General features: G+C 37.9%; 1 protein-coding gene across 1 annotated transcript in view; it reads right to left on the reverse strand.

Moving 5' to 3' along the window:
• Nucleotides 1–342: 342 nt before the first annotated feature.
• LOC134791404 (uncharacterized) overlaps nt 343–14,820 on the reverse strand; it is a 136,435-nt gene continuing 121,957 nt past the window's right edge. Inside the window, exons 2-5 of the mRNA XM_063762423.1 lie at nt 10,254–10,450; nt 7,390–7,621; nt 2,192–2,269; nt 343–1,511 (exon numbers count right to left, since the gene is read on the reverse strand). Coding sequence (XP_063618493.1) covers nt 1,202–1,511; nt 2,192–2,269; nt 7,390–7,621; nt 10,254–10,450 — 817 coding nt within the window. The 3' untranslated portion in view covers nt 343–1,201. The remainder of the gene's footprint in view (nt 1,512–2,191; nt 2,270–7,389; nt 7,622–10,253; nt 10,451–14,820) is intronic.

Below are 14,820 nucleotides of genomic sequence, written 5' to 3' on the forward strand. Positions count from 1 at the left end.
CAAATGAAGCAAAATATATAAGGTTTTTACAAGTTATGAAAAAAAAACTACATATTTATAGTAGATAGATTACCTACCTATATCACGTCCTTGTGTACGGAACATCATTTGATATGAGAGCATTGGGGCATATTCAACTGATCAGAATATCATGTTGTTGAAATGATATTATTATTTAAATCGAAGGAGTGAACATAATTATGTGGACTCTTACTAAAGGAGTAGTTTCGTCCCAAATGACTTAATTAAAGAAAACAGTATTAAGAAATAGGTCTTATTACAGCAAGGACTAGATTTTAGCATGCAACCGGGAAGGGATAAAAAATAAGAAAAAAGAAGAAGGGAAGAAAAAGATAAGATTTCGTAAATCACATTGAAAAACAATATGTTACTCGTTTGGCTAAGTTAGTCGAGATCTGGATTATAAATTATTTGTTAATACATATTTACAATAAACGTAGGAAAACCATTGGCACGTTTATAAAATAACACTGTATTCAATCTTGTACATTACAGCAAAGGATTTGGTTTAAATAATTAATTGATCTTTGTTTGAACAATTAGCTCTAATTATTTGTATCTATCATTTTATTTACACGGCACATGGTTTAAGGTTGATTTTTCAATCTCCAGGCAGGCAATATATGATGTAGTTCCTAGACTTGAGATTGAAAAATGATCCTTGAGGTAATAAATTTACCTTAATTAAACTAAACAGACATTCGTCGTACTTTTAAAATATTTACACAAAACTTATCTACATAAAGGTACGTGAAATCATTATACATAGGTAGAATGCAAACTTGCAGACTTATCGGTGGAGGGGACTGTTTGTTTAATGTTATCCATCACGCCTATTATGTCGGTTAGCTTATCATACTGTTTCCATGGTTTATTGTTAAATTTCCTTCAACTTTAATAAGATAACAGACACAAAATAAGTCTGGCAACGTTTTCACTCTAAATATAGTCGGCCCCACTACGTTTCAAACGCAAAATGTATTCAAATGAAATAAATAATTGTTATTTCAAAATACAAAACCATTTCAAACTAAACAAAGCTTTCAAACGTAGCCTAGACTCTGATTTGCTTAAAATTACAAAACAGAAAATGTACACGGAGGTACAACAATCACTTTACGCTTTATGTCCACTTTTTTCACATCGGAGCACACGCGACACGCACTAACAATGTGGTTCGTTATAAATGTGCCAATATATCGATTTCGGTCGGCGGTTGCATGTGCGACATGTGCGTGTCGTTGAGAGCCGTCGATCCCGACACAGTGACGATGACCGGCTGCGCGTCCGTGTGTACTATCGTGACCAGATGTTCGTCGCGGTCTTTTTCTTGCTCGGTTTTGGGCAGTTCTAGCGCGTCTTCGGCGTACTTGAGGTCGTGCGGGGAGAGAGGAAGGACGTCAGTGGTGACGGGGGGGTCGGCGCGGGGCGCGCGGTACGAGGGCGGCCCGCTGTACTCGGAGCCGCACCACGCGGCACCAGTGGACCCTCTGCAAGGGAAAAAACCTAGTTAGTTAATGCATGAAATAGGTGAGCGTCTAGAGGCTCTAGAACTCCATAATATTTTGATAACTGTTTGTCTGAGAGTTTTACTGTGAATACGAGGTATATGGCTAAAGGGCGAATGACATGTCATGCTGCGTTTGCAATTTGAACAATTTTACTACATACGAGTTTTGCTTGCTTCGAGCTACGGCGTAGTACAGTGCAGTGAGTTTAAGGCCAATTCTGACAAAACAATATCATACAGTTTTGATTTTGTTTTGATACGACAAAGAAGACCGCTCACGCTGAATAGTGCACAAGAAATGCAACGAAAGTCGTCCGTGATCATCATCAGACTCGGCCTAATCGGAAATTAGAATTGAAAAGTTTACTTCTCTACTAAACTAAATGATTAACCATACCAAATCTTACATGCATTATAAATGCAGTAATGCTTTGCTTGCGTCGCGTTTCCGACATATATACATCCATTATAACCTTAATTATGGATGCCCAATGGATACCTGATGGTCGTATCAGAAAACAACTGAACGTATGATGTGTAAGTAGTATTGGCAATATCGACGTGTTAGGGCGGGGCGTGTTATTCCGGGCCAAATAGATAGCAAATAACAAAGATATTGGTTATGAATTGATTATGCATAGTACATAGCTGTGTAGTTACCTGACTAGAGTAGCTGAATTTGATCTGTACGTGGGGGGCGGCGACACCGCGGGCGCACTTCTGTCCAGGAGAAGTAACCTGAAACAATCAATCAATAATAAATAAACGTTTTCACCTCAGCAGCTCGAACAAGGGTACTTTGCTACTCGAAAACAGTGAGCAAAATCGCATTTTGCTCACTGAGTGAGACAAAATGACATTCAAGTGACCTTTATATTCAATAGTTATTTGTACAACAAGAGATCAAAGTTTGATATTTCTTCGAGTGCTTATTTTGAGTCCCGTGCAAGCGAAAGATTCTATAATAGATTCACGAGCGTAGCGAGTGAATCTAATTTAGAATCTTGAGCGTAGTAAGGGATTCAAAAGCGCACGAGATGTAAATAACTTTGATCTCGTGTAGTACACAAAATTTTTCACCCTAAGCAGTGAGAACATACCTAGAGGGACAGAGATAATAGAACCCAAGTATATCGAACTTGTATTAGACCCCGCATGTTGAAATGACTATAAAGGTCACTTGAATGTCATTTTGTCTCACTCAGTGAGCAAAATCGCATTTTGCTCACTGAGTGAGACACAATCAGTGAGCAAAATGCGATTTTGCTCACTGAGTGAGACAAAATGACTCAGTGAGCAAAATCGCATTTTGCTCACTGTTTTTAAGTAGCAAAGTACCCTTGTTCGAGCTGCTGAGGTGAAAAAGTCATTTCAACATGCGGGGTCTAATACAAGTTCGAAATACTTGGATTCTATTATCTCTGTCCCTTTCACATCGTTAGCAAAAACAAAGAGACAAAAAAGTTCAAATGACTTTCAACGGGACATCGACGGTTTATAATAGACCCCCGAAAAACGTCAGAACGCATCGTTCCAAAACACGCACGAGTATGAATTCTTATTAATTAATCTAAATAAAGTTTAAGATTTGATAATAACACTATATTTTATGTATTTTATTATACAATTAAAATAATGCACTTAAAAAATACACAGATTATCACGCAAAATAAATAATTCTAGTTTTAAGAATCTCTACTATAGTTGACAAATAGCACCTATCCGCAATTCGGACCGTAAAGTTTAAAAAAAAAAAAAAATTGGCGATTGAAGTGTCAGTTGATGTTCGTTACTTCCATATTATTTTACTGACATTTATTACGTTTTGTTTGTGTGTTTGATTACGGTAATTAAACTAAATCGTTAGTATATCTTAAGGAACCATGAGTGAATAGGTAAGTGACAAAGAAGAATTTCATTTTCCAGGTTGTCTAATATGTTCTCACTACATGAGATCAAAGTTATTTACATCTCGTGCGCTTTTGAGTCCCTTACTACGCTCAAGATTCAAAATTAGATCTTTCGCTTCTCTTCGCTAATTATAGAATCTTTCGCTTGCACGGGACTCAAAATAAGCACTCGAAGAAATATCAAACATTGATCTCTTGTTGTACAAATAACTATTGTCACATTATGTTAATGACAAATAAAACATGTCAAAAATCCCACAGGTGTCACGAGAGAGCTTGATATGCAGGGTTTAACGAGCCAGATTTATTGGTAGTAAAGTATAAGCATTGCTAAAAATCTTACTAGTAATATGAACACAAGTAAAATAAAAACTTTTTACAAAAAAAAATAAACCGACTTCAAAAAGGATGAAATAAAATATTATCCTTTTTGATGTCTATGCGTTACCAACTGATATGTTTGAAGTCGGTGCCAAGCCAAATTTTGAAGCATACCATGACTTTGGTGCGATTCGATAAGGATTTACCTACGTTGGATTGCCTTACACGACGACAATGAACGTACTTTCTGTAGGTACAGTCGACGTTAAAAATACGTTTACACTTTTCGCCTTATTACAAAGGAGTAAGGTGCAAAAGTGTAAACATATCATTGACGTCGACTGGACCTAAGAACACACCTCAGAACACACGATCAAAACTTCTTGGCGCAGTCCGTACCATGTTTGTCGGCACATTAGTGTAAATATAAATGCATTTTTTTGCCGTCGTATTTTTTAAAGAGCATTTCTTACTAATGCTCGAACAGTCTATATCACGCAAGTGTGGGATTGGGACTGAGTTATTTCCCTTATCCAGAGGACTACATTTCAAAATATAAAACAATTCAAGGAATTTACCTTCTTGACAAATTTCACCTAAAGCGGTTCAGTTGTTTAGCCATGAAAAGGCGACAAAGAGGCAGACAGAATTCTTTACACATTTATAATAGTTATTAGTACAGTTCTAATAGGATTTATAGCCATAAAGCTGATTATTTTTAACTGGTATTGTTACTACTTGGCTTGGCACCGACTTCAAACATATCAGTTGGTAACGCATAGACATCAAAAAGGATAATATTTTATTTCATCCTTTTTGAAGTCGGTTTATTTTTTTTTGTAAAAAGTTTTTATTTTACCATTTTTAGTTTTAACGCATTGTTAAGAGCGCGACGCATGAATAAAAAAGAAATATCATGTTTAACACTAAATTCGTGTACCTATTACTTTAGTAAATATGTAATCAGGAATTTTCTCGAGTCCGTCTGGGAAATTATAATTCCTGTCAACGAAATTCATCCGCCCGCCCCGCCACTGACCCAATCCCTCAGCCCCCCGATCACTCAACCTCACAGCACATCAACCCCTGATCCAGGAACCCCTCGATCCTGAACCAGCAACCCTTCAACCGCCATTCCCCGACCCCTTAATCCCTGACCCCTTAACTCCTAACCCTAACCCCCGATCAGTAGCCTTACCAGCTTACCACGAGTTTGATATTGATATATTCGCTAGCATGTGTGTAACTTACTTCCTATGCATCTCGCTCGTACTAACCTTAGTGTGAGCGAGATGCATAAAAAGTTACCTTTAGATGCATAAGATCTCCGAACAGCTGGAGCTACCTGTTACCACCGCCCTCCATCAAGCCACAGACCGAAACAGTTGGAGGCAATTTATAAAGCGCAAGTGGAGTCACGATCCTCAGCAATGGGGGAGCGATTAGAAAAAAGATGCATAAGACGTTAGCGAATATGTCAATGTCAAACTCGTGGTAAGGCTACAGTTGCAGTACATCAAATTGGTGGTATTCGGAAGCAAATGCTCGAGTTACCTTAGAAAACCCCGAAATCACTTAACACGTGCCTTTAAAAATTGAGGAGTTCCCTCAATTCCTCATGGATTCCATCATCAGACCAGAACCAAAAATAATACGGAAACACCTTAGAGGTAACTTCTTCCAAACAAAAAAAGAATTACTCAAATCGGATCACAGGTGCCGGAGTAATCGCTGAACATACTTACATTTAAAGAAATCATCATCATTATCATCTAAATAATCATCATCATCAGGTCTACTTCATCAAATTGGTGGTTTTCGGGAGAAAATGCTCGAGTTGCTTAAGAAAACGCCCAAAACACCATGCATGTGCCTTTAAAAATTGAGGAGTTCCCTCAATTCCTCATGGATCCCATCATCAGAACAGAACCAAATTAAAATGGGACCAACTCGGGGGTAGCTCCTTTCAAATAAAAAAAGAATTACTCAAATCGGACTACGGATGTCGGAGTAATCGGTGAACGTACATAGAAAAAAAAAAAAAAAATAGCCACAACCGAATACAGAACCTCCTCCTTCTATGAAATTGAAGTCGGTTAAAAAGAATAATAGTGCTTTTAAGACCATATTGAAACTCATAATAGTAATAATGTTTTTTACATACATTTTACGTAGCAAAGCATTTGGAAACCATTCCTGATTGGACTACTTTTGTACACTTTCAGGATACTGAAGGTGGTTATTACTCTGGCGTCTTTACCGCATGCATCGTCAGTGGAAAGACCGTATAAATATTTATACAATGAAAAAATAGCAGTGTTCCTTGTTTTTCGGGTATGAACGCCCCAGAAATGTTTTAATAAACACCACAGAAAAAATAACTAAACATTTATGTATGAGCTCTGTCTGCAGCAAGAGGCAAGACTCCCCGCTGTGAGGTAGTTGCTTCACAATTCTACTGACTTAGCTCGACCTTAGCAACAGCGGGGTGTGGATAGGGTTGCCAGATGGTCGGGATTTGGCGGGATTCTCCCGATTTTTAGCAGGTGTTCCCGATTCCCGACAAAGTGTAAACTGTCCCGAAAAAAATTAATTTCATGTTCCGAACTGTCGTCGAGCGAGCGAGCTGACGTAGTGCCAATAATGTAAAATATCGTTGTTTTTAATACAATTACTTTAATTTGAATGTATTTTTTTTAGAGATGTCCCGAATAGTGAATTTGGCCGAATACCGAATATTCGGCCCTCTCTCGGCCGAATACCGAATATTCGGCATGACATGCGAACATTTTGAGTCACAATTATTATGCTAACTGTTCGCCATCAAAGCACTACGTTTGTTAAGATATATTTTAATGTTGAACAGAATTAATGAATGTATATTAGAGTCAATCAAATCAGACCCATGATAAAAATAAAATATTTTGTAATCAATAAATGCTCAAAAACGTGCCTTCGTATTTAACTACTTTCCAAGAATACATTTTAAATATGAAATATACCTAGTTTTTGGTTATTTTTTTGGAATTTTTCTTTTTAGGTAGATGCAACAGATATTCGGTATTCGGCCGAATGTTGTCTACTATTGGGCAAAGAGTACGAATAGGCCGAATACCGAATAGTTGCCGAATCATGGCATCGTGGCAATCGTGGCATCTCTAATTTTTTTTTTCCCGACTTAAGTCCCAAAATCCCGAAAAAATCATATTGTTTCCCGATAGCGCCTTTCGATCTGGCAACCCTAGGTGTGGACTTTTTATTTTAGTGGTTAACTTAAATGTAAGTCCTTTTATGTCTATTGCAACGAAGACGTGAATATAATGAAATAAGTAACTGAGCGGCCAAAAAGGGACGCTATTACAGCATGGGGGTCTAAATAAAGGAGCAAATAGATATTTTTTGAGAAAGGCGAGGTGTTGCGATATTAGACATCTTTAGATTCACTATTGTCAAGGGCTTTCCAATGTATTTAGTTACAAGTGCACCAACAGTAATGTTCATGGAAAGTGTTTCCATATTATATGCAATACAAACGCCGGTAAAATCTATCTAGATGCGGTTTGCGTAAGGTTTGCCTCAGGCTGGTGATTAGCTAAAATAAATAATTCCAAAAATGTGAAAATGTACCTGAGTCTATACTCTTGCATAGACGCCTGATACGTCGGCGGGGGTGGCCTATAGTGGAACTCTGGATACAGCATGGCCGCATACGGGTGGTGCGGTCGAGCGTAGCTCGGCGGTAACCTGGGCACGAGCCTTCTGCACGAGGTGCGGCGCAGCCCTAGCAGCGCACACGGCGCGTCACGCGCGCCCAGCCGCCATGCTAGCCCTGCTGCCGTTACTAGCACGACTCCTATACCTGGAATGTATACAAATAATATTATGTTAGACACATTGAAACAAATGTCATATAGTAAAGAAAAAATGGCTGAGGCCCGATTGGAATCGGCGGGTTCAGCTTACTCGGCTAACGCCATAACCTCTAGGCTACCCGATCAGTACCAACAGACATTTAACAAAATAATTTAAATAATTTGAATTTAATTGTACATTGAGAGTAGATGGACAATCGATCTCATGGATGGAACTTGGAATGCTCTCCTATTTTGCCGGTGTTCATAAAAAAACAGGTAAAACTTAGTGATTTTGAAAAAATAAAAAGAGAAATGTCAGGCAGTTTAGAATGGTCATAAATATGTAAAAGAAGTACCTAAACAGAAAAAGAGCATTGCACTTAGACTTTCTAAAGTGGTAAGCGTAAGTTATAGGTACGAGTTAAAAAATAAAAGAAAATGCTTCCCTCACGTACGTGATAAAATTTCCGTATCGCAATAATTACAAAGTAATTTGACACAGAATAACAACTGTCGTAACTTTAGCAACTGTTCTTAATTGCTTTTGCTCATGCTCACGAGCAATATGTCTCTCCATGATCCCTAGTCGTACGGTGGGCGCGTTGTTTCAGCATTGTGTATCTTAAGACAAGTGTTAAAGGCACTTTTGAGGTTAGGTAAACGTGGGTGGGTGTACGTATAATATCCGCGGCGTAATCGGCGCGTCGCGCCGGATGGATGCGTGGAGTTCGCAACTGACTGACACGTACAAATTGCCCCGTCGACGCAACAATAGATCGCTTGCCTGTAACAACAACATCATTTGTCCCTAACGCTAATGAAAATCCAATTAATTCCGCTCCAAAACTCATTTGAAGTTTAATTGAAAACTTCGCCCGCTGAAGGGCGGACGCGACTTTGTGAATGATGTAATGAGATTTCGGCCAGACCTGTTATTGTCATATGCATGGCGAATACCCGATGAGCTTCCAGATTGTTTCACGGTTAATTACAGCCATTTGTTACGTAGCTGTAAAGCCATTTGGGCGAATTTATGAATATTAGAACACGGGACGCGTCTCTAAAGTACGTAAAATTGTACCGTCACCCGGTTTGTCACCTACTTTCATTTTATTCACCGCCCATCGGACCGGATAACTGGGTTTTAATCGCCGATAAAATAAAAAAAGTCTAGTTCAGCTTAGTTAAGCGTGAAACGAGTTGCGAACTGTTAAATGATCAAAGACTGAGTATAAAGGGCTTTATTCTAATGGGCAATTTCATTTCGCCACAGTAAAGTTTTCGGTCGGTATCGGTTTCCTTGTATCAGATCAAATTGAGTAAATGTGTAATACTGTCTTGGAATTTATACCTACTACTCTCTTCTACTATATTCTCTGTAAGCATTTTACTGTCACTCACATGATGAGGCTCTATTCGCTGGTTAATTGAAACTGACGGAATTATTTATGTCCAATTTGCTAGGCGAGGTAATTCGAGTAGAGACCATCTAATCTAAACTAACTTTGCACCGACTTGAATATAATAAAGTGAGTGGTACTATAAACGACATATTTTCATAGATTTTGACATTAATGATGACACAACATGAATGTGTAACAACACCTCTAGCTCTTGCTTTTATTACACGAATTTAACGATTCATTGGCCACACCGCGCAAATACGCAACGCACGACGGCGATCGGCATTCATTCAAACAATACGAGTAAGTATACGACGTCCACCCGCCGCGACGTCTATTGTCAATAGGTAATATAGAAAATATTACCTAATGAAAATATGAGCTGTTTATGATTTTGGTGCAACTGCAGTCTAATACTGTTTGTATGATACGTGGCAGCCGTCTGGTCTGCTTGACCAGGCTACATCACCAGAGCATGTCAGCCTCCTGTGACGTCACGGCACGCTGTCCGTCGCGGGTGGCGATTTAAGCAGAAATTAGGATTAGGGTACGGCCTGGCCACGAAGTCGCGCAATGTCGTGGCCAGGACGTTAGGATGTGGAGTCAGCGTGCCGAGTACCACGACGACGATAAACAACACGCTCAGTCGGAAAGGCACGGCACTATTGTTTCCTTATTAAAATTGTAGCTTCTCACCTATCATTAGTAGTAGTAATGTGAGCGGATGCGGCCACAGGGTGCCGAGGACCGCGCCGGCGGCGACCAAGCACGCTCCGACGACGCCGAGGAACATCACGCATAGCCGGAGAGAGGGACATCCCTACTAGTCTCTTTATAGCGTAGTTTGTCCTAGTGTAACTATATCTCACCTATCATTAGTAGTAGTAATGTGAGCGGTGCTTTAGGATGCGGCCTCAACGCGCCGAGTACAGCGCCGGCGGCGACCAAGCACGCTCCGACGACGCCGAGGAACATCACGCAAGCCGGAGAGGAGGACAGCACTATTAGAGTCTCTTTATAGTGTAGTTTGTCCTAGTGTAACTATATCTCACCTATCATTAGTAGTAGTAATGTGAGCGGTGCTTTAGGATGCGGCCTCAACGCGCCGAGTACAGCGCCGGCGGCGACCAAGCACGCGCCGACGACGCCGAGGAACATCACGAATAGCCGGAGAGGATGACAGCACTACTAGAATCTTTATAGTGTAGTTTGTCCTAGTGTAACAATATCTCACCTATCATTAGTAGTAGTAATGTGAGCGGTGCTTTAGGATGCGGCCTCAGGGCGCCGAGTACAGCACCGGCGGCGACCAAGCACGCGCCGACGACGCCGAGGAAGAGCACGCATAGCCGGAGAGGGGGACGACCGCAGCACGACTTGGGAGCGTTGCCTTCGCCTTCGGAACATGCGTACGCTGCGCCTCTGCCCAATCTGAAACAAAAAAAAAACAAATGAATAAAAAGCTAAAGGTTGCCTATTTTGTTACCTCTACTGCAAAGTGTGAGGATTATAAATGAAAATTATATTATTAGCTCGCAAGGCGACTAAGCAGGTATATACTATATGGGAGCTGAGAAAAGGGCCGGCTAGTAGGGTAAGACCTCCAGTGAATGAACACTTAAGGAATTATCCAAGTTTGAAAAATCATCTCTCAGCATTCATTAATAATTTCAATAATTATCTGCACTTTAATGAATCCTCATTTAATAAATAAGAAAGTAATTTCTGCGATTTTTTATTACTTTCATAGTTTTTGAGTTATAGCAGAATTTATCAAAAACTACCCAAAAACCTAATGAATGAACATAAAAACTAGTGAATGAACATCACAAAACCCAGTGAATGAACATCATTTAGATCTTTTTAATCAGCTTTAAAAAAAACATTTTTAACACAAAAAACTTTCCAACTCTATTTTAGTAGGTATAGCGAAAGCGTTAATATATTTTTATCCCCTCCATATTGATTTCAAATAGATTAGAATGTAATAAAATGATGGTTATTCACCAGAACCTATTACATATTAATAAGAAAAAGAGAATCAATCTTTAAAACATAAAACAACGAGCATATTCTGATGAACAAAAGTTAGGATCAGCAAATAATGATAAACTTGTCATTACATTGTTCGTGGTTACATTGTTCATACATAGAATTAGTAGAAATCTAATAAATGAACACCCCAAATGTTGTATTGTTCATTCATAGGCATGAAAAATCCAGTAAATGGACTATAGAAATTTTGTTTGTTCCAATACTGGCTGAAAGAATCAGAATCGTTTTCTATGCAGGATTACAAAAAACAAGCTCAATACCAATTCGTCTACACATAAATTTAGAAAAAAAATTAAATCTAGACGACACCAGTAAATGAACACACCGTTCATTTACTGGTTTCAGAACATTTGATAAGCCAGTATTGGAACTATAAAAAATAAAGACTTAATCACATAATACGCCGACAAAGTGTACATTTATAGAAGGTTTAACTCTTAATCTAACCAAATAACCAAACTTTGTACAGGTAAACATTAAATAAGCACTTCATATGTTGGTCCAAACGTACACTGTTCTTATCTGGGATATAATTTTTGTATACAAAACTTCAAAACCAGAAATACGTAAACTTCAAACGCCAGTCACGTTCAAACTGGTCGAAAATAAATTTAGCAGGGGTTGAAATTGCATAGGAAATAGAGTTGTTAATAAGAAAAAAAATACGACAAGTGGTAAAAATTGCTATATTTCTTATTTTAGACAAAAAACGTGATTTTGTTCATTCACTGGGGGGTGTTCATTCACTGGAGGGTTTACCCTAGTTACTACAGGGTCTGGGGCCTAGGGCGGCCAACACTGTAAATCCGTCACTGGCGGCCGCGAGCCTTGTATGTAATATTGACAAACGATAATGTTTGATAAATTCACAAATATTAATAAAGTGCGGCCCAAGCTTACGACTTTGTTAACTACTGAGTGGGCCTTGGCTGCTAAAAGGTTGCCGACCGCTGGTCTAAATTAAAGCTAAGGCTGCTACGTAATTCTAATCATGCAAATAATTAGGCACGCCTTTATATTAATTTGGCCAAACATAGCGAGCTTAATGAAACAGTTTCATTATCATCAGTACAGTAAAAAAAGTTTAAATCGAGATATTTAAGTGCAAAAGCTTTGTCAGTGGATTGGATTATTATAATTTTACGCTCGAATGGACGCCGTTAAACAAAGCCGCGGAGCAGAAAAGTGCAAAACGAAGAGGAAGTAGTGTAATTTGTGATCATAATAAACCCGATTTAGAGATTTACAGCTGCTGGGTAACGTAATTGAGGTCTCGCTTCGTTGACATTTAGTATGTAATAAATACAAATATTTATTTATAGCATTATAGCTTTAAATATTAAGGAGCTGTGATAATTGAGACCCTTAAGCTAACTATAATCTAGATATTGTTTAAGTACAAGTAGGTATGCTTCTGACATTGCGTCATAACGGCGTTTTGTGATGATTCATAATGAAATCCGAAATACTTCTACAGTTAAGTTTATTATTTTTAGTATCTCTCATCACTCATATACATGCTGCCTAAAATAGATACACAAATAATTTTAAGAATAAGTATAGCTAACAATGTAACAATTAATAAACATAATCAAAATCAAATGTGAAATTTGCAAACTTTGTACATTTTACCAATTTGTTAATTCATTATAGAATTTATAATGACAATTTCATTAAGTTCTCTTAGGATAGATTTTTTTTTAATCTAATCTGGAAGAGCGAGGTCTCCTGACACTGTTACTTATACCTAATAGGAGGACTCGACCACTATGTATTTACCAACTAAGATTGAAATGAAATAAATGGTTATCTTATCTTATTACTAGCTTTTGCCCGCGACTTCGTCTGCGTGGAATTAGTGACAGCAGCTAAAGTAGGTATAGCGCCTGGATAATGCTAATAGCAATCATTCAATTCGCGCATTGCTTACTTCAATTATTAGACAATTCATTAACTTTTCAATTCCATCCCCTTTGCACTCTCTCCAGGGATGATATCCGACATAAAGATAAGATAAAAGATAAAAAATAGTTTATTCAAGTAGGCATATTACAATGCGCTTATGAACGTCAAATAAACCTTTACCGGCTCCAACCGTACACCTCTGCCCCGAGAAGATTTAAATCCCCTCTCAATTGGAGGAGGGTATCCCAATATGGGACCGGCAACAAACTCGGCGGGACACATCTTTTCAAAACATTATTAGGTACATCTTATAATTAACATGCATTACGAGTAATTAAGAAAAATACAATTTAAATTACTATAGAATTCATGCAATTATACTCAGTGAGTACATAACTTTATACAAATACGTAGCTCTTTCATAAAACATATCAAATTCTTACAAAAGGAAAAGAAAATAAAACCAATAAAAGAAATGAGAATACATATTATATGAATCTGACTGATTGTTATGAGATGCTTTCATACAATTTGATGTGCTTTCTTACCTGAGCTGAGTCACCTTTAACTCTACACATAATACAATGCTTTTAATTGCTACTTGTCGTTATTACAGTTTCTGGTTTGGACCATGCATGTTTGTCTGTCAAGTAGTCTTCGACTCTGTAATAAGCCTTCAACATCAATGACTTTTTTAAGTAATTCTTAAGAGCTGGAAAGGGTAATCTTAAAGCATCCTCAGGTAACTTGTTATAAAAATGAATGCATTGCCCAACGAATGACTTCTGTACTTTATGAACACGAAACTTTACATTTTATGGACATCAGAATTCTTAGTGAAGGAATCAGAATTCTTAGTGAAGGAGTCTAGATTCTTAACAACATAAATAATACTATCATATATGTATTGGGAAGCTACAGTTAAAATATTAATTTCTTTAAAAAGTTCTCTTAATGATTCACGCACCCTTAAATTATATATAGAACGAATGGCTCTCTTTTGTACGACAAATATAGTCTGTATGTCAGCTGCTTTGCCCCAAACCAGAATACCATATGACATTACACTATGAAAATAACTATAATAAACAAGGCGAGCTGTTTCAACATTAGTCAATTGTCTAATTCTCCTCACAGCATAAGCGGCCGAACTTAATTTGTTTGCTAGTGTTCTTATATGAGGACTCCATTGTAGATTTTTGTCCAATGTTAAACCAAGAAACAGTGCTTTATCTACCGTCTCTAAGCATTCATTATTCAAAAGTATCTTAGTATCGACTGGTTTAACATTTGGCAAAGAAAATCTAATGCATTTAGTTTTCTTAGCATTAAGAAGCAAATTGTTCATAGTAAACCAGTTAAGTACATTAACGAGTGTGCTGTTAATTACACTGTAATCGGTAGATTTCCGATCAACCTTAAAAAGTAATGATGTGTCATCAGCAAAAAGAACAATTTCACAAAGATTTTCTACTACACATGGCAAATCATTTATATAAACCAAAAACAGGAATGGACCCAAAATAGAACCTTGTGGCACTCCTAATTGGACTACAGTACCGCTAGACCGGCTTTTGTTTACAACAACTGTTTGTGTTCTGTTGCTAAGGTAAGAATACATAAAGTTTAGGGCATTTACTGACAGACCATAGTGTTCTAATTTCAAAATGAGCGTTCCATGATCCACACAATCAAATGCTTTAGAAAGATAAAAACTATCCTATGTCCTTCCCCGGGACTCAAACTATCTCTATACCAAATTTCAACTAAATCGGTTCAGCGGCTTAAGCGTGAAGAGGTAACAGACAGACAGACACACTTTCGCCTTTATAATATTACCT

Source organism: Cydia splendana, chromosome 6 (assembly GCF_910591565.1).
Source record: "Cydia splendana chromosome 6, ilCydSple1.2, whole genome shotgun sequence".
Taxonomy (NCBI): Eukaryota; Metazoa; Arthropoda; class Insecta; order Lepidoptera; family Tortricidae; genus Cydia; species Cydia splendana.